The 19963-nt window shown below is 42.8% G+C and overlaps 1 protein-coding gene across 9 annotated transcripts in view; it reads left to right on the forward strand.

Moving 5' to 3' along the window:
* Nucleotides 1-19963, forward strand: part of AEBP2 (AE binding protein 2) — a 170397-nt gene that overhangs the window by 52012 nt on the left and 98422 nt on the right. For all 9 annotated transcript variants that reach the window (XR_011379009.1, XR_011379010.1, XR_011379011.1 and 6 more), the window contains 3 exons: nucleotides 2262-2448; nucleotides 8988-9112; nucleotides 17679-17746. Coding sequence is in view for 6 of the 9 variants with exons in the window: in XM_070049445.1 (XP_069905546.1) it covers nucleotides 2262-2448; nucleotides 8988-9112; nucleotides 17679-17746 (380 nt within the window). In the remaining 3 variants the exon portion in view is untranslated. The remainder of the gene's footprint in view (nucleotides 1-2261; nucleotides 2449-8987; nucleotides 9113-17678; nucleotides 17747-19963) is intronic.

Below are 19963 nucleotides of genomic sequence, written 5' to 3' on the forward strand. Positions count from 1 at the left end.
AGGAACTGGTGGAGGGCTGCTTGAGGCTAATGCTTTCACTAGGAGGGTTGCTGGCTTTAATAATTTTTTTTTCTTTTTTTTGACAGAGTTAGTGAGAGAGAGAAAGGTCTTTCTTCTGTTGGTTCACCCCCCAAATGGCCACCATGGCCGGCGCCCTGTGCCGATCCAAAACCACGAGCCAGGAGACCTCCTGGTCTCCCTGTGGGTGAAGGGCCCAAGCACTTGGGCCATCATCCTCCACTGCCTTCCCAGGCCATAGCAGAGAGCTGGACTGGAAGAGGAGCAACCTGGACAGAATCCGGCGTTAGACCCCAGGGTGCTGGCGCTGCAGGCAGAGGATTAGCCCAGTGAGCCGCGGTGCCGCCCGCTTTAATAGTTTTTACATGCTTTCCTTTTTTTTTTTTTTTTTAAAGATTTATTTGTTTATCTGAAAGTCAGTGTCAGAGAGAGAGAGAGAGACAGAGATCGTTCTGCTTGTTCACCTACAGATAACTGCAGTGATAGGCTGGGCCAGACTGGAGCCAGGAACCTCCTCTGGGCCTCCACATGGGTGGCAAGTACCTAAGCCCTGGGGCCATCTTTGCTGTTTTTCCTAGGCCATTAGTAGGGAGCTGAATCTGAAGTGGAACAGCAAGGACGTGAGCAGCACCCATATGGGATGCTGGCATTGCAGGCACTGATTTTACTTGCTTTGCCACAATGCTGACCCCTAGTTTTAACTTGTTTGTAAGAATTTTTTTTTAAAGACTTAGTTATTTGAAATGCAAGACAGAGTTATCTTCTATCTGTGGTTTGTTCCAAAAATGCCTGCAACAGCCAGACTGAAGCAAGGAGCATGGAACACCATAGGGGAGACAAGGACTCTTGCATATGGGCCATTATGTCTTGCTTTCCCAGGTGCATTAGCAGAAAGCTGGATCAGAACTGGAGCAGCTGGGACTTCAACCAGCACTCCAGTATGGGATGTGCGTATCCCATGGCTTCACCACTGTGTCACTACATCAACCCCTGTAAGAAAATTCTTTAAAAGTTATTACTGGACTGCTTCTTACCTGTTACAACAGTGTAGAAGGGTAGGGAGGTAGTGAAGGTTTTGAAGTAGGATGTTATCTGTGTGTCTTAGGATTTAAAAAATGTTTTTTCAAGATTTATTTATTTGAAAAAGAGAGGGAGAGACAGTGAGAAGGTGTGAGATATCTTCCATCTGTTGATTTCATTCCCCAAATTGCTACAAAGGTCAGGGCTAGGCCACGCTGAAGCCAGAAGCCTGAAACTCCATCCAGGTTTTCCATATGGGTGGCAGGGGCCCAATACTTAAGGTATCTTATGCTGTTTCCCGAGGCACATTAATAGGAAGTTGGATTGGAAGTGGAGCAGCCACATCTCAAACCAGTGCTCATGGGATCCGGCATCACAGGTGGCAACTTAACCCGCTTCGTCATAATGCCGGCCCCTAAGATAAAAATAGTTTTAATATCCAGGAGTACGGGGCTGGCGTTTTGATGTAATGGGTTTAGCTACTGCCTGCAACGCCAGTGTCCCATATGGGGGTGCAGGTTCAAGTGCTAGCTGCTCCACTTTCAATCCAGCTCCCTGCTAATGTGCCTCAGAAAGTAGTGGAAGATGGCCCAAGTGCTTGGGCCCCTGCACCCAAGTGGGAGACTTGGAAGAAACTCCTGGCTCCTGGCTTCAGCGTGGTTCAGCCCTGGCCTTTGTGGCCATTTGGGGAGTGAAGTAGCAGTTGGATGGTCATTGTATCCCTCCCTCCCTCCCTCCCTTCCTCCCTCCTTCCTTCGATCTCTCTCTTTTTCTGCATTCCAAATAAATAATCTTTTTTTTTTAAATCCAGGGAATCCAAGTAATTGCTAGGTTATCAAAAGCAGTTACTGTTCTTGTTATAGAAGTGATTAATTCGAAAGCAATTATTGTTCCTGTTATACAAGTGATTAATCCAAAGCCAGGTTTTTCTGGAAAGAAAATCCCACTCTTTTCAATACAGTGGAGAGAGCAGCAAACTGTTGAGTCAGGACACTTGAATTTTATTTTCCTGTTGTGCCACTGCCTCATGTATATTTTCTTGGGCAACTTGGTCTATTTCTAAAATGAAAGGCCTATGTTAATCTTTTCATGCTTCTTTTCTGGAATCAGTTCTTTTTGGGCTACCAGTCTACTTCTGAGTTACTAAGTATCATCTCATTGAAATTCTGCTCATGCTCTGCACAGTATCACTGACATCCTTTTCCTCTTTTATTCTCATTCAGTGTGTTGTTGGCGGCTGCAATGCCAGCTTTGCTTCTCAGGGAGGGCTAGCTCGCCATGTACCCACACACTTCAGTCAGCAGAACTCCTCCAAAGTTTCTAGCCAGCCAAAGGCCAAAGAAGAATCTCCTTCTAAAGCTGGAATGAACAAAAGGAGGAAATTAAAGAACAAAAGACGACGTTCATTACGTAAGTATTTCAACCACAAAATCTGTGGGTATTCAGTGGATTTTGTTTGTATCTTGGGTTTTCAATGCAAATACAGTATTTACTCTTCTTTAGCTTGGGTTGTCTATTTCTCTTAACAGTAAATTAGTAGGATACCTGTGTGTCACCTAGAATTCTGTGACATAGTAGCTGAGGGAATATAATTATGAATGGTTTAAACATACAAAGTGTATAAAATCATATTTTGGAGGCAACTTTGTTCTGTATTAAGAAAATTTGAAAAAAAGAAAATCTGACATACAACAAAGGTTGGTGTTTCTAAAAAGATTTTAGGAAGTTTGTACATACTAAAGGTAAAAAAGTAAAAGTAACTAGTCTACTCCAAAGCAGGGTGTCTGTACAGCAAATAATTTAGATGTGGTCTGTGTTTCGTTACCTGTTATCTGTTTTTATACAGGCATGCATTGATTGTGTTCTTAATCACCGTATTTTTAAAGCCAATTTTATTTATGTGAAAGGCAAAGTGACATAGAGAAAGATTATAGGATTTATCTATAAGTGGTAGCACTGTGGCATAGCGGGTAAAACTGCTGCCTGCATTGTCAGTATCCCATGTGGGTGATTGTTCGAGTCCCAGTTGTTCCACTCCCAATCGAGCTCTTGGATTTGGCCTGGGAAAGCAGTGTTAGAAGGCCTAAGTCCTTGGAACCCTGCCCCCATGTGGGAGACCTGAAAGAAGCTCTTGACTCCGGATGAGGACAGCTTCAGCTGTTGCAGCCATCTGGAGAGAACTAGCGGATGGAAGACTTTTTTTCCCCTCTGTGTCCCTGTCTCTTTGTAACTCTGCCTTTCAAATAAATCTTAAAAAAAAAAAAAAGATGATTCATCTGTGATGTTTAGGGTAGAAAATAATCAGATGATAGGCTTGTAAATACTACAGGCAGCAGTTGACTTGGAAACCCTGGAACCTGTCTTTGCATTAGTGGGCTAGTCTCTCCTGAATGAGACAGTGAAGCTGTTGTTGAGAAAGTGTGCTGTGCTAGGGTGAACTTTTAAGAAAAGAAAAAAATGGATTGTGTTTTACTATTGAGAACTGCTTTTCCAGAACGAAGAGTAGCATCCTGGTTTTTTTTAGTAACTTGCAGTTACACACAGAAAATTGGCTAAATAGGGGTCAGTGTGTGGCGCAGCAGGTTAAACTGCCGCTCTTGATACCTGAATTTTACACTGGAGCAATGGTTCAGGTCCTAGCTGCTCTGCCTGTGATTCGGTTTCCTGCTGATGCTTTTGGAGAAGCAATGGAAATGACCCAAGTGCTTGAGGCCTTGCCACCTACATGGGAAACTCAGTTGGAGATCTGGCTCCTGGCTTGGTTCTGGTTCAGCCTGCTCCACTGTGGCCATTTGGGGAATGAATGACTTTGCTTCTGTCTTTCCTTTTCTGTCGATCTTATAAATAAAATAAATATTTAAAAAATGCTGGGGGCTGGCGCCATGGCTCACTTGGTTAATCCTCTGCCTGCGGTGCTGGCATCCCATATGGGCACCAGTTCTAGTCCTGGTTGCTCCTCTTCCAGTCCAGCTCTCTGCTGTGGCCACGGAGTGCAGTGGAGGATGGCCCAAGTGCTTGGGCCCTTCACCCCATGGGAGACCAGGAGGAAACACCTGGCTCTTGGCTTTGGATCAGCGCAGCGCCAGCCGTAGTGGTCATTTTGGGAGTGAACCAACGGAAGGAAGACCTTTCTTTCTGTCTCTCCCTCTCACTGTCTAACTCTACCTCTACCTGTCAAAAGTAAAAAATAAAAAGGCTGATGAGTGGTAGGTGGATTAAGCTGCTTCTTATGATGCCTGCATTCCAGGCAGTTTGAGTCCCAGCTGCTCTACTTCTGATACAGCTCCCTTTTAATGCATCTGGGAAGGCAGCAAACGATGGCTGTAGTGCTTGAACCGCTGCACCCATGTGCGAGATCCAGATGGAGTTCCAGGTTCTTTACTTCTGCAACCATTTGGGAAGTGAATCAGCAAATGGAAGATTATTTCTCACCCATTCTCTTTCCCTGCTCTGGCCCCGCTGCCTTCCTCCCCCTGTACCTTTGCCTTTCATGTAAGTAATACATTTTCTTTAAATATTTATTTTATTATTTACTTGAAAGAAATAGTAACACAGAGAGAGAAGGAGAGGCAGAGAGAGGTCTTCCATCCTTTGGTTCATGCCTCAAGTGACCCCAATCGCTGGAGCTACTCTGATCTGAAGTCAGGAGCCAGGAGCTTCTTTCTGGTCTCCCACATGGGTGCAGGGGTCCATGTCTTCTACTGCTTTCCCAGGCCACAGCAGAGAGCTGGATCAGAAGTGGAACAACCAGGACTCTGACCGGTGCCCATATGGGATGCCGGCACTGCAGATGGCAGCTTTATCTGCTATGTTACAGCGATAGTCCTGTAAATAATAAATCTGAAAAAAGGAAATTGCTGGGGCCGGCGCTGTGGCTCAGCGGGTTAATGCTCTTAGCCTGAAGCGCCGGCATCCCATATGGGCGCCGGTTCTAGTCCTGGCTGCTCCTCTTCTGATCCAGCTCTCTGCTGTGGCCTGGGAAAGCAGTAGAAGATGGCCCAAGTCTTTGGGCCCCGGCACCCGCATGGGAGACTTGGAAGAAGCTCCTGGCTTCGAATTGGCACAGCTTTGGCCGTTGCTGCCATCTGGGGAGTTAACCAGCAGATGGAAGATCTCTCTCCCTGTCTCTACATCTCTTTGTAACTCTGTGTTTCAAATAAATAAAAAATCTTTAAAAAAAAGGTAATTGCTAATGTATGTTACAGTACTGAAAAGCAAGGGTAACTTTCACCACTGTTTGTCCTCATCTCGTTAATTTTTGTTCATATTATTTGCTTTTCAATACTTGCACAGTTTGTTACTCTGTTGCAGAAAGTTCAGCTAAATACGCTTTTCTTGCTTAGAAATGGGGGGGGCAGTGCTTATGTAAGTATTTGTGCTTTTAGTAATGTTTTCCCCAATATTAGCTAGTAGGACAGGAGTCAGAGAAGAGAAGTAGGGGTTTAAAAAACCTTTTTGTTGGCTCTCTCATTGGGGAGAATGAAAGTAACTGAATAAAATACATTTTGAACTTGTAAGTTTCTTGACTTTCTGTTGGGTGGAGCCACTGTTAGGTCAGTGGTGCCATCTAAATTGATGTACTTGATGCCACTTAGTCCCTTCTTCCTCTAAAATGCATGTTGACTTGCTAATTAATCCATTTCATGTAGTTTAAGATCACTTGTACTTACCTAGATAAAAAAGTATGTCATAAATCTAACTACAATCTAAGTAATATTCCGTTTGATAACATTTAAAAAATTTGGGGGTCTGGTGCTGTGGTGCAGTAGGCTAAACCCACTTGCAGCATTGTATCACTGGATCAAATCCCAGCTGCTGCTCTTCTGATCTAGCTCTCTGCTATGGCCTGGGAAAGCAGTGGAAGATGGCTCAGCTGTTTGGGCCTCTGCACCTGTGTTGGAGACACAGAAGAAGCTCCTGGCTCCTGGTTTCTAATTGATCCAGCTCTGGCCATTTGTGTTCCATCTGGGGAGTGAACCAGTGGATGGAAGACCTCTGTCTCTCCCTCTGTCTGTAACTATGCCTCTCAAGCAAATAAATAAATCTTTAAAAAAAATGTGGAAAGTTTTTCTAAAATTTTGACATACTTAGCTGTTGCAAGAATAGTACAGTGAACACTTTTTACTTGAGATTTCCCAGTATGGCACATTGGCTCTCTCTCTTGATATGCTTTTTTTTTTTCCTAAATCCAAAGTTCTTAATGTACCTAGAATAAAAATTTTTTTCTGTATAACCCCACATCATCATTAAACCTAATAGAAAAGTAATCACATACCAGGTAGGATTTTTGAGCTATAGGAAAAGAGTCTTTATTTTTATGGTTTCTAAAGGTTTTTTATTTTGTATTCTGTCAGTTAAAAAATGCTTGGGCATGCCTTCTTAACATATAATTGATCCATTGCAGGTAGTAGTACTGATATACATTATAAAATAATTACTGAGAAGGAATAGTGCAAAGAGAAGAGACAGATATTGCTTCTGCTGGTGCACTCTTCAAGTGGTGGTGCCACCTGGGACTGGGCTAGGCTGAAGCCAGGAGCCTGGAACTCCGTGTGGGGCAGTAGGTTCTCAAGAATTTGGATCATTTCCTGCTGATTTCTGGATCGGAAGTGGAACAGCTGGGAATTCTACTGGCGCGCTCATAAACGATGCTGGTGTTGGAGGCGGCAGCTTAATGCACTGCAACTCTAGCCCCTCTTTTCTTATTATTATTGCATCATGGCAAAACACTTTGGGAGACTGCTTATTCTAATTTGGCTTTCTTTTTAAAAATAATTATATTCGTTTTTATTTGAAAGAGAGACAGACAAGCAAAGAAAGATCTTCCATCCTCAGGTTGATTCCTCAAATGTTCACAACAGCTGATGCTGGGTGAGGCTGAATCCAGGAGCCTGAAACTCAGTCTAGGTCTCCTATGTGGGTGGCAGGGACCTAAGTAATCGAGCCATCACCTGCTGCCTTCCAGGGCACACATTATTAGCAGGAAACTAGAATTGGTTGCAAAACTGGCACTGAATCCTTCCGCACTATTTGCCAGGGATTTGTGGCTAATGCCCATTCCCTAGTTTGATTTGTTGATGTTTATTCTAACAGTGGAGGTAGTGGATGTGAAGGCATTCCTGATTGTGAAATTCAGTGTTGACTGTTCTTTTTACATCTTACATGAGGAGTGATTGATTTAGAGGGATAAGTTTTCTCAAAGTACTTCTAAGGAAAAAGTGTGCATTGGGAAAGCATGGATAAACTATGCTTGTTTTCCCAAAAGCCACAGATCTAATGGAAAGGGGATGTGTTCCTCTGCATCTGGTAAAATCATCTACCATGTTCCCCGAAGGCCAAATATTTTCTTTCTGATTTCCCACTGTTGTTGAGGGTTCCACAAGTTTATTACTAGGTATTTTGCTTATTTCTTGAGGAAAAAATATCTCAAGAGAATGCTACTTAGGGGTATTCTATTGAATGCATCTGCTGGTTCATTGGCTACCCCAGTTCTCTTAAGAGCAGCATTGAGTAGCATCGGTGTGGTCAGTCACATGTGTTGTGCAGAATGTGCTCTTCTAGGAAGTCAAGCTGTTCTTCTGTTAGTAAATTTAATTTTAGTTGCAGATTTTACAGATTACATGTATCGACAACGTCCACAAGCATAAAATAAAATATTCATTTTCTTTATTCTGAGCGGTGTTCTCATTAGGGATAATAATAGCACAATTTATAGCAGATAAAAAGTAAACTTTGAAAAGTTTTCTCACCAAATGAAATTTTCAGTGTATAGTTTAGTTGTATATACTAAATGATTACCTACTCTGTGAAACAGTTTATTATTTGTAGAAGTTAGATTAACTTATATAAACTGCTTTATGGATTAGAAGGTACTTTTCATATGCATCTGTTTTATTTGATCATTCTGCAGTGGGTGTGATATTTCCCTTTTATAAATATAATCTAATGTAGCTTGAGCAGTTCAGGTCTAGTTGCACAGCTGCGAATTGGCTGAGTATAGGGAGTTAAAATAGGGTTCACTGCCATTCAAAAATGCTTTTGTTGGGGCCAGATCTGTGGCACAGCGGGTTAACGCCCTGGCCTAAAGCGCTGGCATCCCATATGGGCGCTGCTTCGAGACTCGGCTGCCCCACTTCTGATCAAGCTCTCTTCTATGGCTTGGGAAAGCAGTAAGAAGATGGCCTAAGGCCTTGGGCTTCTGCACCCACGTGGGAGACACGGAAGAAGCTCCTGGCTCATGGCTTCGGTTTGGTGCAGTTCTGGCCGTTGAGGCCAATTTGGGGAGTGAACCAGTGGATGGAAGATCTCTCTCTCTCTCTCTCTCTCTCTCTCTCTCTCTCTCTCTCTCTCTCTCTCTGCTTCTCCTCTCTCTCTGCTTCTGCTCTCTCTGTGTAACCCTGACTTTCAAATAAATCTTAAAAAGTTTTTGTCATTTTCTTCCATTGTGTTAGGTTTCTTCACAATTGGGAAGTATTCTTCAAAAAGCTCAATAATAGTACTTGGAAATACTTTGATTATGTATTAATATAGAATGTTCGTATTTAATATTTTTGACTGGTGAAACTTCAATATCACACAGATGGAGATGTTGATCACATTGGGGTAAATGCAGGACTGGTGCTAAGAGATGTTGGAGTAAAGGGTTAAAAAATGAAACAGTGAAATGTGGAATGATGAGCTCTGAGGTTAGAGTGTCTTGTGCTAAGGGGTGGAGTTAACCTTCATTCACTCCTTGAGTTCACTTCTGCTTTTGACCAGTGAGCTAGTCTGTGCTTTGAAAGCAAATAGTATTTTAAATTTAAAGAGAAGATAGATACTTGGGCATTGCTTGTTTACAATTAGTCTTTCCTACTCAGTACTGATTTTTGTGGAAAATATACTGTTTCTATGTTCAGAAGACTGTTAACATTTTTCTAAGTAATCTCTATCTTTTTTGTGTTGGCTTTTAGCGCGACCACATGATTTCTTCGATGCACAAACACTGGATGCGATAAGACATCGAGCCATTTGCTTTAACCTCTCAGCTCATATAGAAAGTTTAGGGAAAGGCCACAGTGTTGTTTTTCATAGTACTGTAAGTATTCCTTTTCTTCAACTTCTATATACACATATGTATATACTTAGGTTTACAAAAAATGTATTCTGACTTTCAGAGTCCATTTCTAAACTCAAATCACAAAATCTTATGCTGTTATTTCAAAATAACTTGTATTGTTATAAAGCAAGTAGTTGCCATGTTTACCATTAAAATGAATATAAAGCCTTTGGTTTGAACTTTTTAGAAATTTTGGGGCATATTATATACTGGAGTAAGACTGGACTCGGACCGCTTTTCTGCCCTATGGTTTTCTCATTTGTGGAATTAGAGCATTGGACTCCTTTTAGTTCTTAAGTTTCATCCCCATTATGTGCTGTATTCACTTCTTTCAGTCTCCACGCATATCTGGAACTTATAGTTAGTAGAAAATAAGGTAATCTTTGCCAGTACCTTCCAGCTTTATGGTGGAAGTGTTTCTTATTTGTTCATTGGTCTGCCTCACATTGCCCAGCATAGTTTCTAGGTAATGTATTTTCAATACAGAATAAAGCATCAAATTTTTCATTTCAAAGCCAATGAAATGTTTGAAATGTTCAAATAATGTTTTTTTTTTTTTTTTTTTTTCTGGATAATGCCATGTAAATTGATTGGTAAAATATTATAGCCACTTACTAATAAAGAAGATTGAGAGTGTTTTTTTTTTTCCTTTTTTTTTTTTTTTTTTAAATTTATATATTTGGAAAACAAGAGTCAGGGGAGGAATGTGTGTAGGGAACATGTGAACCATCCTTTGGTTCACTCTCAGAATGATCACATCTGACAGGGCTGGGCCAGGTTAGAGCCAGGAGCCAGGAACTTCGAGCTTCATCCCTGTCTCCCACATGGGTGTAAGGTCTCAAACACTTGGGCCGACCTCTGCTGCTTTCCCAGGTGCCTTAGGGAACTGGATCAGAAGTGGAACAGCCAGGACTCAAACTGGCACCCGTATGGGATGCCAGTGTCACATGCATCGGCTTTACTCATTACACCACACTGCCAGCCCCTAGTGTTTCATTTTTATGTGATACATTCTAAGTCTAGGTTAGACTAGACTCTAGGAAATGTAATTTATAAGGTCATCGAATTGAATGAACCAAGAAAAAATAATCAATGCTGGATTGTGCTTGTGGAATAAATGGAAATTAAGGCATACTTGACATCACCATCGTTCAGATACAGAATGTCCTTACCACTTCAAAAAGTTTTCTGATTGGGCTTTGCTCTGCACTGATAGTTGAAGTCCTCCTTCTAAGTTTGTGAGCATAGGTTGCTGATGCAGTAGTTTGAAGTTTTTCTTTTTTTCTTATTTATTTTTGTAAGATTTATATATTTGAAAGGCATAGTTGAGCAGGAGAGAGAGAGAGAAAGGGTTCTTGTGTCTTCCATGCACTGGTTCACTTCCCAAATGGCTGCAACAGCCAGAGCTGGGCCAGTTGGGAGCCAGGAGCCAGGAGCTTCTTCCAGGTCTCCCATGTGTGTGCAGGGGCCCAAGGACTTAGGCCATCTTCCACTGCTTTCCCAGTCCATAGCAGAGAGCTCGATCAGAAATGGAGCATCTGGGATTCGAACTGGTGCCCATATGGGATGCTGGCACTGTAGGTGGCGGCTTTACCACACCATTGGCCCCTGAAATCTTTTTTTAAAAAAGGTAAGATGTCACCAGAATCTGAGTTTGGCATTAAGGCTAATTTGTTCATTCCTTTAAATGTCAAGGGGGAGGGTGTGAACGCACAGTGGTGAAGTCACCACACTTGGAATACCTGCACCCCATATCAGAGTGGCTAGGTACAAGTAATCTCCCACCCCTGTCCCACTATTGTTCCTGCTAATGTGCACCCTTTGAGGTAGCAGGTGATATCTCAAATAGCTGGGTTTCTGCCACCCATGTGGGAGACCTGAATGGAATTCCTAGCTTTGGCCTGTTCCAGTCTTGGCTGTTGTGTACATTTTGGGAGTGAACCTGCAGATGGATATTTGGCTCCCTCTCTCTCTCCTCTACGTCTCTCACTTGTTCCTCCCTCCCTTCCTCTCTGCCCCTTCTCTCTGCCTTTCAAATGCATAATAATAATAATAAAAAATAACGCATACCTACTGTGAGCTAGATGCTGATGTTTATCCATGAACAAAAGAGAAACCAGGCTTGCACCCCAGCAGAAGAGACACGATGAGACAAATTAGCAAAACTCTTAAGACCATAAAAAGGATGTGAACTATCCAGTTGTTGAGGAATGAGCATTTTAGCCAGAGGAGAGATGAAGTATACCATTTGGAGGTGGGAATATACCAGGAGTGTTTGAAAGTGGGGAGGCCAGTATAGCTGGAGGGAACGAGTAGGAATAGGAGTAGTACATCATTCAGAGGTGATTGGAGAACCTCATTGGCTTTTACTCTGTGTGAAATGGGAGACCATTGAAGGAGTCTGTGTGGGCATGGTGTCTTTTTTTTTTTTTTTAAATAATAACTTTGAGGCTTAATTTATGTATAATGAACTGAACCATTTGAAGTGTACAATTGTGTGCAGTTTCAATTTTACTCACTTAATGAAACTACCACTGCAGTTAAGATACAGAATGTCCCCATCACTCAGGTTTTCTGTGTGGCTTTACACACAGCACTAAAGAACCTCTTGTTTTTCTCTCCTGTAGATTGTAAAGTGCTCACTTTGGTTTCTGTGTTGAGAAGAGAGTATAGGGTATCTTAAGTGAAAATGATAGGGGCTTGGATGAGAGTGATTTCAGTGGAGTTGATAAGGGTTAGATTCTGGATATCTTTTGAAGTTAGTGCTGATAAGAATTACAGGTTGTGTGATGTGGATTTGGAGAGTAAGAGGTGAGGATGACTCCAAGAGTTTTTGGTTCGGGCAGGTTGCTCAAGTGATCAAATTGCATTTAACAGAGGCTTTTGGCTTAAGCAGATTAAGGCAGGGGGTGTATCGAAGTCCTAATTTGAATGTGTGTTTACAGGCCTTTTGGGCATCCAGTCACGGTTCTGTCATGTAGGCAGGTGGATGTAAGAGTTTAAAGTTCAGGTTGAGATATAGCTACAGATAATACAGGAAACTTCCAACATATCAGTGGTATTTTTGAGTATCAAGGTGAGGTCACTGATGAAATAAGTGTAAATAGTAAAGAGAAAAAAATATAAGGCCTGCTTAAGACTTACCAAACATGTATTGATTTGAAGGGCAATATATCTGGCGAAATACTGGTCTAGTAATGAACAAGTACCTCTATATGTTAAGGAAATGGTGGTGATGATGATCAGTGAAGTTGTGATTAAAAAATGGAGTGCTGGACCAGCATTTTGGTATAGAGGGTGAAAGTAGCCACCTATGATGCCAACATTCGATATGTGCACTGGTTCATCTAGGCTGTTCCACTTACGATCCAGCTACCTACTACTCATTACCTGGGACAAACAGGACAAAAGATGGCCTAAGTGTCTGAGCCCCTTACCCCCACATGGAGACCTGGATGGAAGCCCCTGATTTCAGCCTGGTCCAGCTCTGGCTATTGGGGCCATCAACAGGGTGAACCAGCACATAGAAGATTCTGTCTCTCTCTGCCTCTCTGTTTCCATCTTTCCCTGTAACTCTGACTTTGAAATCATTAAACAAATAAAAAAAGTGACATACCAACTTAGTTATACTTTTGAAGAAATTTGTAGACTCGTCATGGAAGAAATAGAGATGGTTCAAAAAAAAAATCCAGGCAAAAGAAGGAGTAAAAATAGTGGTCATGATACTAAGAGGTTACAGAGAAAAGATTTACTGAGGATCAGAATGGTCTAGGAGATGAGAAGTGTTCTAGCTGTGGAAACATCTGGGAGAACTTAAGTTTGTGTTACTTAGTATGTTGTAAATCGAAAAGTTGAGGTTTGAGTGTTGAGAACCCTTAAATGACACGGAGGCAGAGGTACTTTGAGAAAAAGTCACAAAGGTGAATTGTAACCTGCAGAAGGAAGGTGGAAGGCAGACATTCCTATTGGGATGAGCTCTTTGTTGGACACAGTGAAAAGGACAGGAGCTGGATGAGCAAGTGCTCCAGAGTTCCATGTGCCAGGATTTTGGTGAAGGCAGTGTGTGTTAAACAGAATCACTTCTGTTAGTTGTCAGAAATGTTCAAAACTAAATGCAAATTTAGGTTTCCTCATTATCAAACTAACATAGGAAATAACCACAGTGAAAATGAAAAACTTCACAAAGATAAAAAGACCTGTGAGTCAGGATCCTGTGCAGTTTGTGTTGAAACTCAGGCCTTCTCCAGAAGAGGTCAGCAGAATTCCTAGCCAGTAGCCGCTCACAGTGTTTGCTCGGCCTACGTTGTTAATAAGTTATCCTGGAGATACTTGGTTCGTAGCACCTGCAGATAAGTCCTTTGTTGCCTTATCTAGAATTTTAGACATTGATTTAGAATTAAGAGTTTTTGTATAAAAGAGTTCTGATTTTACTTAGTCCTTGTACTCATGTGTTTTCAAGGATGACATGTAACATTACTTTCTTGAGATATTTAAAACTTTAACTGAGTAGAAAATATGGAGATTGAAATTATTAAATTGCTAATTATGTTAATAAGGAAGTTGTGTTAAAATTTTTTTTACCATTACCTTGAATTATCAGAATCTGATAATGGGTGGCAAGTACATTGTTTTTTCTTAAAATTTTCTGTGTCTTGTTCAGATTAATCTATTTAACTCCTTAAGCTTGAGCCTAAAGATTTATTGACTTAGCTTTTGTTTAAAATAAGACCAACAAACCACAACACTACAAAACAAAAAAACCAAGGAAGCAACAAATACATTAGTTGTAGGTTATAGACCTTTCCCTTCCTGGCGGTAGTTTTTTCTTTACTGTTTTTTATTTGAAAATATTCCAACTGCTGTAGATGCTTGGTTGTCACTCTAGCTAAGCTTCAGACTTATTAAATAGTAGAACAAAGTAGTTTCATTCCCTTTAAGGATATTGTGTACTTTATGTTTGACTATACATATCTTTATTTTTTTCTTTTGTGAAAAATGTGATTAGAAGTGAATTTAATAATTTTTTAAAGATTTATTTATTTATTTGAAAGGCATAGTTAGGGAGAGAAAGTTTTCTATCCTCTGGTTTACTCCCCAGATGGCCACAATGGCTGGAGCTGTGCTGATCTGAAGCCAGGAGTTTATTCTGGATCTCCCACATGGGTGCAACAGCCCAGTGACTTGCTCTGTCTCCACCCACTGCTTTCCCAGACCATAGCAGAGAGCTGGTTAGGAAGTGGAACAACTGGGTCTCAAAGATCATGGCATCTATGTGGGATGCCGGCACTGCATGCGGCGGCTTTACCTGCTAAGCCACAGTGCCGCACTCCTCCCCAACCCCCCCTTTTCAAATAAGTCATATGATTAAGAATTATAGGAATAAGAAAAGGAAGTAAAAAAATGTTAACAACATGCTTTTCACTGCCAAACAAAGCATCTTTTTTTGGTCTGAGGAATGGTAGTACGAAGACTTTATTCCTTTCACTCTTTTGTGGTTTGAGTTACTTATAGTAGTACAGATTTCATTGTTCAAGTTGGTGCCTTTTTTTTTTTTTTTTTTGACAGGCAGAGTGGACAGTGAGAGAGAGAGACAGAGAGAAAGGTCTTCCTTTGCCGTTGGTTCACCCTACAGTGGCCGCCGCGGCCTGCGCGCTGCGGCCGGCGCACTGCGCTGATCTGATGGCAGGAGCCAGGTACTTCTCCTGGTCTCCCATGGGGTGCAGGGCCCAAGCACCTGGGCCATCCTCCACTGCACTCCCGGGCCACAGCAGAGAGCTGGCCTGGAAGAGGGGCAACTGGGACAGAATCCAGCGCCCTGACCGGGACTAGAACCCGGTGTGCCGGCGCCGCTAGGCGGAGGATTAGCCTAGTGAGCCGCGGCGCCGGCCCAAGTTGGTGCTTTTTTCCCATAAATACATCCACCGCATACATTTTTGTTTTTAAATTAATCATATTAAACTTTGCCTTTCAGTTTCCATCTTAGCGTTTTTACTAGTTCTGAATATCTGTAAACTTGATTTTAAATGACTTGATAATAATCCATCATAATGATTTGTTTGCACTCTAAATTTATGGTGAGTAATTTTGGTCAGTCTCTGTGGTAGAGGTGATTGACAGTACCTACCCTACATTCTGTGAGGCAGAGTGGGCACCTCAGGCAGGGCCCATTCAGTGTTACTTAGGCTGATGGATAGTAAGCACTTAGCAGATAAGAGAAACACAGTGGATTTCTTCATCCACTGCTGGAGTTTGGGAGTCAGAAGGAGACGGGGATGCTGTAGCTTCCTAATACTAAGCATACACGTTAAAGAATATGACTGAATATGTAAATAAGTATTAATGATTTATTTTGTTCAAGTATAGTGTCAAATTTATACTTCATAGAGTACAAGTATGGGTGAGTTAGGATTGCCAGTGACATTCTTGAATAAATCATACTTAGATATATACTTCCAGGGGTTTGTTCTCATTCACTATAATTCTTTAGTACATCCTTACTTTTTAGGGACCTTTCTTTAGAAAGCCTTCCAAAAGCCATTAATTCAAATTTAATAGGAACAGTCTATACTTTTGCTTTACTGATGTGTGCCCATCTCCTAGGACAGAGTATGATCTATGGCAGCCCTATTCTGGGAAGCTTTGATGCCTTTGGTGCATAGAAAAGCTGAAGTGCTTGTTGTCTTTGTAAGTTAGAGGTCAGATGAGAAAATTTACCTCATAGTTGAGTAAGCTACCTTCAATGTGATGCTGAAGTAGTTCAGGGAAGAAAAATATGAGGGAAAAAAAAAAGAGGCTTAAGAGGCCAGATCCTGAAGAGTTTTGTGAACCACACTGATTTTACTTGAAGTCCTCACTCAAACTTTTGAAAAGTTTTGCTTTATTTTTTTAAACATTTATTTATTTATCTCAAAGGCTGAGTTAGAGAGTGAGCAAGACAGGTAGACAGACACTGATTTTTCATGTGGCCATAGAAGCTAGGGCCAGTGTGAAAGCAGCCTGCAGGCGGTCTAATGTCAGGAACTCCATCTTGATCTCCTTCGCAGGTAGCAGGGGCCCAAGCCCTCGGGCCATCTGCTGCTGAAAGGGTTTATTGTAAAAAGTGCTTTTGTAGGGCATAGCAGTTAAGGCACTGGTGGGACATCTGTATCTTGCCTCAAGAGTGTCTGGGTTCCAGTCCTGGCTTTGCTCCTCATTCCATCTTCTGGCTAATGCAGATCCTGGAAGGCAGCACTCAAGTGGTTGAGTTCCTGCTGCCGCTGTGGGAGATCTGAATTGAGCTCTCAACCTTGGCCCATTGTCACTCCCCGTCTTCGTGGAGGAACGACACAGGACCCTGCGCTGTTCTTTCGTCTGCTCGGCCCTCCCCGGGTTTGCTGCTGGTTCTTCCCGGGTTGGCTACTATCCCTTCCACCTCCGTGGAAGGGCAGTTCCCACTGGCCACATTCCCCACTTCCGCAGGGGAGCGGCACACCGCCGGCCGGCTTTCTCGGGGGCTGCACAGGTGTTCCTTCAGCTAGATGTTCCCCTTAGATGTTCCTGGTGCATGCCGTCTCTCTCCTCCTTTATAGTCCTCCTCCGCCAATCCCAACTCGGCTGCCCACACGCCGAGTACGCTGCTCTCCTCCAATCAGTAGCAAGTCCTACAGTTTATTGGTTGAACTGGAGGCAGCTGTGCGGAAGCTGTTTACTTCTCTCCCAGCGCCATATTGTGGGAGAGCAGATGCATAGAATAAGTCTTAATTCCAGTAACTCAGTCCAGTCCGGGCTGCTCCCCACAGCCCATGAAGTCATTTGGGGAATGATTAGTGAATGGGAGCTCTCTGCCTCTCAAATAAATAAAATGAATAAAGTTGAAAAAAATAACACTGCTGATCTATCATTTCAAAAAACAAATGCTATTGAATTTGTGTTTTGGAGCAAGGATTCTGGTTTCTGAGTAGAAAAATGGCTTTGGGGGTTTGAGAAGGTCCAGGAAAGTGGGGATGTGCATTTAATTAATTTCATACAGAAGAACGCTTTGGTTGGTGGGACACTGAAGTCTTTAGAGTTAAGATTTTCTGACCTGAGGTTAAATGCTACAGAGTGGTCGGCGCCGCGGCTCACTAGGCTAATCCTCCGCCTAGCGGCGCCGGCACACTGGGTTCTAGTCCCGGTCAGGGCGCTGGATTCTGTCCCAGTTGCCCCTCTTCCAGGCCAGCTCTCTGCTGTGGCCCGGGAGTGCAGTGGAGGATGGCCCAGGTGCTTGGGCCCTGCACCCCATGGGAGACCAGGAGAAGTACCTGGCTCCTGCCATCGGATCAACGTGGTGCGCTGGCTGCGGCGGCCATTGGAGGGTGAACCAACGGCAAAAGGAAGACCTTTTTCTTTGTCTCTCTCTCACTGTCCACTCTGTCCAAAAAAAAAAAAAAAAATGCTACATAGCTATGAGGGACAGGACATTGTGGTGGTAACAGCTCACCCACCGAAGTAATATTTTAAGTTTAACAACACCAGAAAATGATTTTTTACGAATTGTTTTTATGATTTTTTTCCATGTCTCTACCAGGTAATAGCTAAGAGAAAAGAGGATTCTGGAAAGATAAAACTTTTGCTTCATTGGATGCCTGAAGACATGTAAGTATTTGAAATACTCTGTAACTAATAGATTTATGCTTTAGATTTATTAAAATCTGACATTCCAAAATAATTTAAGTAACTAAATTAAAGTACAAAGCATTAGAGAGGTGAAATCATAGATTTTGAGGTTGTCAGGATTAGCGAGATTATCTGAAAGCTCTTTGAGTACGTGTCTCAAGTTTAAAACCTCAAACTTAGAATTTTTTTTTTCCTTTTTTTAAGAATTTATTTTATTTATTTGCAAGTCAAGACTTACACAGAGAGAGGAGAGACAGAGAGAAGCAGAGAGAGGCAGAGAGAGAGAGAGAGAGAGAGAGGTCTTCCATATGTTGGTTCACTTCCCAGATGCCCACAACTGCTGGAGCTGCACCGATCCGAAGCTAGGAGCCAAGAGCTTCTTCAGGGTCTCCCATGTGGGTGCAGGGGCCCAAGAACTTGGACCATCTTCTACTGCTATCCCAGGCCATAGCAGAGAGCTGCATTGGAAGAGAAACTTGAACTCACGCCCATATGGGATGCCTGCACTTCAGGCCTGGGCTTTAACCCACTGTGCCACAGCACTGGCCTCTTTATTTCTTTTTTTAAAATAATTTTTTTGAGGATATATTTTATTTATTTGAAAGGCAGAGTTAGGAAAGAGAAGAGGCAGAAAGAGATCTTCATTCTGCTGATTTACTCCCCAGAAGGCTGCAATGGCCGGAGTTCGGCAAGGCATAAGTCAGGAGCTTCTTCAGGGTTTCCCACATGGGTGCAGGCACCATCTTTGGCTGCCTTATCAGGTGCTAATGCAGGAAGGTGGATCAGAAGTGGAACAGCTGGGATTCAAGCCAGCGCCTGTAAGGGACACCTGTGCTGCAGACAGCAGCTTAACCTGCTATACTACAACACCAACCCCTATTGTTTCAAATAAGAATAGTTTCAATGATTTCTAGTCATTGTTAGGGTGTGATTATTTTTAGGATTCTTTTTTTTGACAGAGTTAGTGAGAGAGAGACAGGAGAGGAAGGTCTTCCTTCCGTTGGTTCACCCCCAAAATGGCCGCCACGACCGGCGCCTATATGAAGCCAGGAGCCAGGTGCCTCCCCCTGGTCTCCCATGTGGGTGCAGGGCCCAACCACTTGGGCCATTCTCCACTGCCTTCCCGGGCCACAGCAAAGAGCTGGACTGGAAGAGGAGCAACCGGGACTGGTACCCGGGGTCCTGGCGCTGCAGGCGGAGGATTAGCCAAGTGAGCCGCTGTGCTGGCCTATTTTTAGGATTTTTAATGACCTATAAGTATGTACGTGGGGCCGGTGCTGTGGCGTAGCAAGTAAAGCTGCCTCCTGCAGTGCTGGCATCTCATGGGTGCTGTTTCGAGTCCCGGCTGCTCCACTTCCCATCCAGCTCTCTGCTCTGGCCTGGGAAAGCAGTAGAAGATGGCCCAAGTCCTTGGGCCCCTGCACCTGCAAGGGAGACCTGGAAGAATCTCCTGGCTCCTAGCTATGGGTCGGTGTCACTCCAGCCATTGTGGCCAGTTGGGGCATGAATTAGTGGATGGAAGACTTCTCTCTCTCTCTGCCTCTCCTCTCTCTGTTTAAATCTGACTTTCAGGTAAATAATAAATAAATTAGCCATGCCTTTGAAGTCACTTGACTAATTCTCCAGTGGCCATTACAGTTCTCTTTAAGAACTTCTTACCCAGGTGCTCTTCAATTTAAATATTTCATATTTCCTTTTTATCTTTTTAATTAAAATTTTCTTATTAAGTGGCCAGTGCTGTGGCATAGTGGGATAAGCCTCCTGCAGTGCTGGCATCCCATGTGGGCAGTAGTTCTTGTCCTGGCAGCTTCTCTTCCAATCCAGCTCTGCTATGGGCTGGGAAAGTAGAAGAAGATGGCCCAAGTACTTGGACCTCTGTACCCACAAGGGAGACCCAGAAGTTATTTCTCTGGTTTAGTACTAACATTGCCTCTTATTATTCCATGTTAAGTTTTGTTCCTTTTTGATTTACAAGTATAAGACATCTTTAACTGTTTCTGTCTTCAGTCACTTGATTTTTTTTTTTTTTTTAAGGTTGATTTTATTTGAAAGGCAGAAGGAGAGCCATCTTTCTGTCAGTACACTTCCCAAATGTCACAGTGACAGAGCCTGGGAGTAGCCAAAGCCAGGAGCCTGGAGCTCCATCCGGGTACCCAAATGGGTGCCAAGTGAGTGGCTGAGGCTTGGGTACTTGGG

This window comes from Oryctolagus cuniculus, chromosome 9 (assembly GCF_964237555.1).
Source record: "Oryctolagus cuniculus chromosome 9, mOryCun1.1, whole genome shotgun sequence".
Taxonomy (NCBI): domain Eukaryota; kingdom Metazoa; phylum Chordata; class Mammalia; order Lagomorpha; family Leporidae; genus Oryctolagus; species Oryctolagus cuniculus.